The sequence below is a fragment of the Terrapene carolina genome, unplaced genomic scaffold, assembly GCF_002925995.2.
Source record: "Terrapene carolina triunguis isolate 2854851 unplaced genomic scaffold, T_m_triunguis-2.0 Scaffold48829, whole genome shotgun sequence".
In the NCBI taxonomy this organism is placed as follows: Eukaryota; Metazoa; Chordata; order Testudines; family Emydidae; genus Terrapene; species Terrapene triunguis.
The window spans coordinates 219-1,084 of NW_020713180.1; the positions used below are offsets into that span (position 1 = coordinate 219).

The 866-nt window shown below is 70.2% G+C and overlaps 1 protein-coding gene across 1 annotated transcript; it reads right to left on the bottom strand.

Annotated features, from left to right (window-relative positions):
- Window positions 1-202: 202 nt before the first annotated feature.
- On the bottom strand, window positions 203-725 carry LOC112121336 (protein patched homolog 2-like; the record flags this gene model as incomplete). The annotated part of the gene is made up of 2 exons (XM_024220362.1): window positions 203-383; window positions 583-725. Coding segments are annotated over 2 exons (324 nt in total), but the record flags the coding sequence as incomplete, so codon positions are not given.
- Window positions 726-866: the final 141 nt, after the last annotated feature.

Sequence of the window (866 nt, forward strand, 5' to 3'; positions counted from 1 at the left end):
GGTGCGCTGGCGCATGGGGGTGGCAGGACCCTGTGTGGCATGCGGGGGGTGCCCGGCTGGACACTGCATGGCAAGCTGGCGCATGGGGGTGTGCCCAGCAGGACCCCGTGGGGCGTGTGGGGTGTCTGGTAGGACGCGTGCTGGTGCGTGCCCAGCCTGTATCTGCCCCTGCGTGCCCAGGCGTGCCCGCGACTGCACTCACTTCGCAGGTTCTCGCCAGTGGCATCGTACTTGTCGTGGATCCACTCGGGCGGCGGGGGGTAGAAGTTGGCGTGGGAGGCGGCGACGCCCAGTGGGTCGTTGCTCACCCACACGGTCAGGCAGATGTAGAAGGTCTCCGGGGGGATGATGCCGTTCTCGTCCACCAGGCGGCGCGTGGTGAGCTGCGGGGAGCAGACGGGCATGGGGTGAGCTGCGGGGGCCGGAGGGTCTGGCCGGCTCAGAGGCGAGTTCAAGGCCAGGCCAGGCACTCGGGCAGGGCACAGGGTGAGCTGCGGGGGCCGGAGGCCCAGGCCGGCTCAGAGGCGAGTTCAAGGCCAGGCCAGGCTCTCGGGCAGGGCCGGGCACAGGGCCGGCTCACACCTGGTTGTAGTTGAATGGCTCCTTCTTGTCGCCCGTCTGGATGAGCAGCTTGTAGGCCAGCGCGCCGTCCTCGGAGCCGTTCCGGTAGCTGTCACGGGTGATGCGCCCGGCCTGCCACTCCTTGTCAAAGACGGCCTGCAGGCCTGGGGACAGAGCGCGGGAGTTACGGGGACGGACGGAGACCTCCCAGGGGCACGCAGGGCAGGTGAGGGCAGGCGGGGACCAGCGGGGCAGGCTGGGGCAGGCGGAGGCTGGCATGGGCACACAGGGCAGATGGAGGCTGG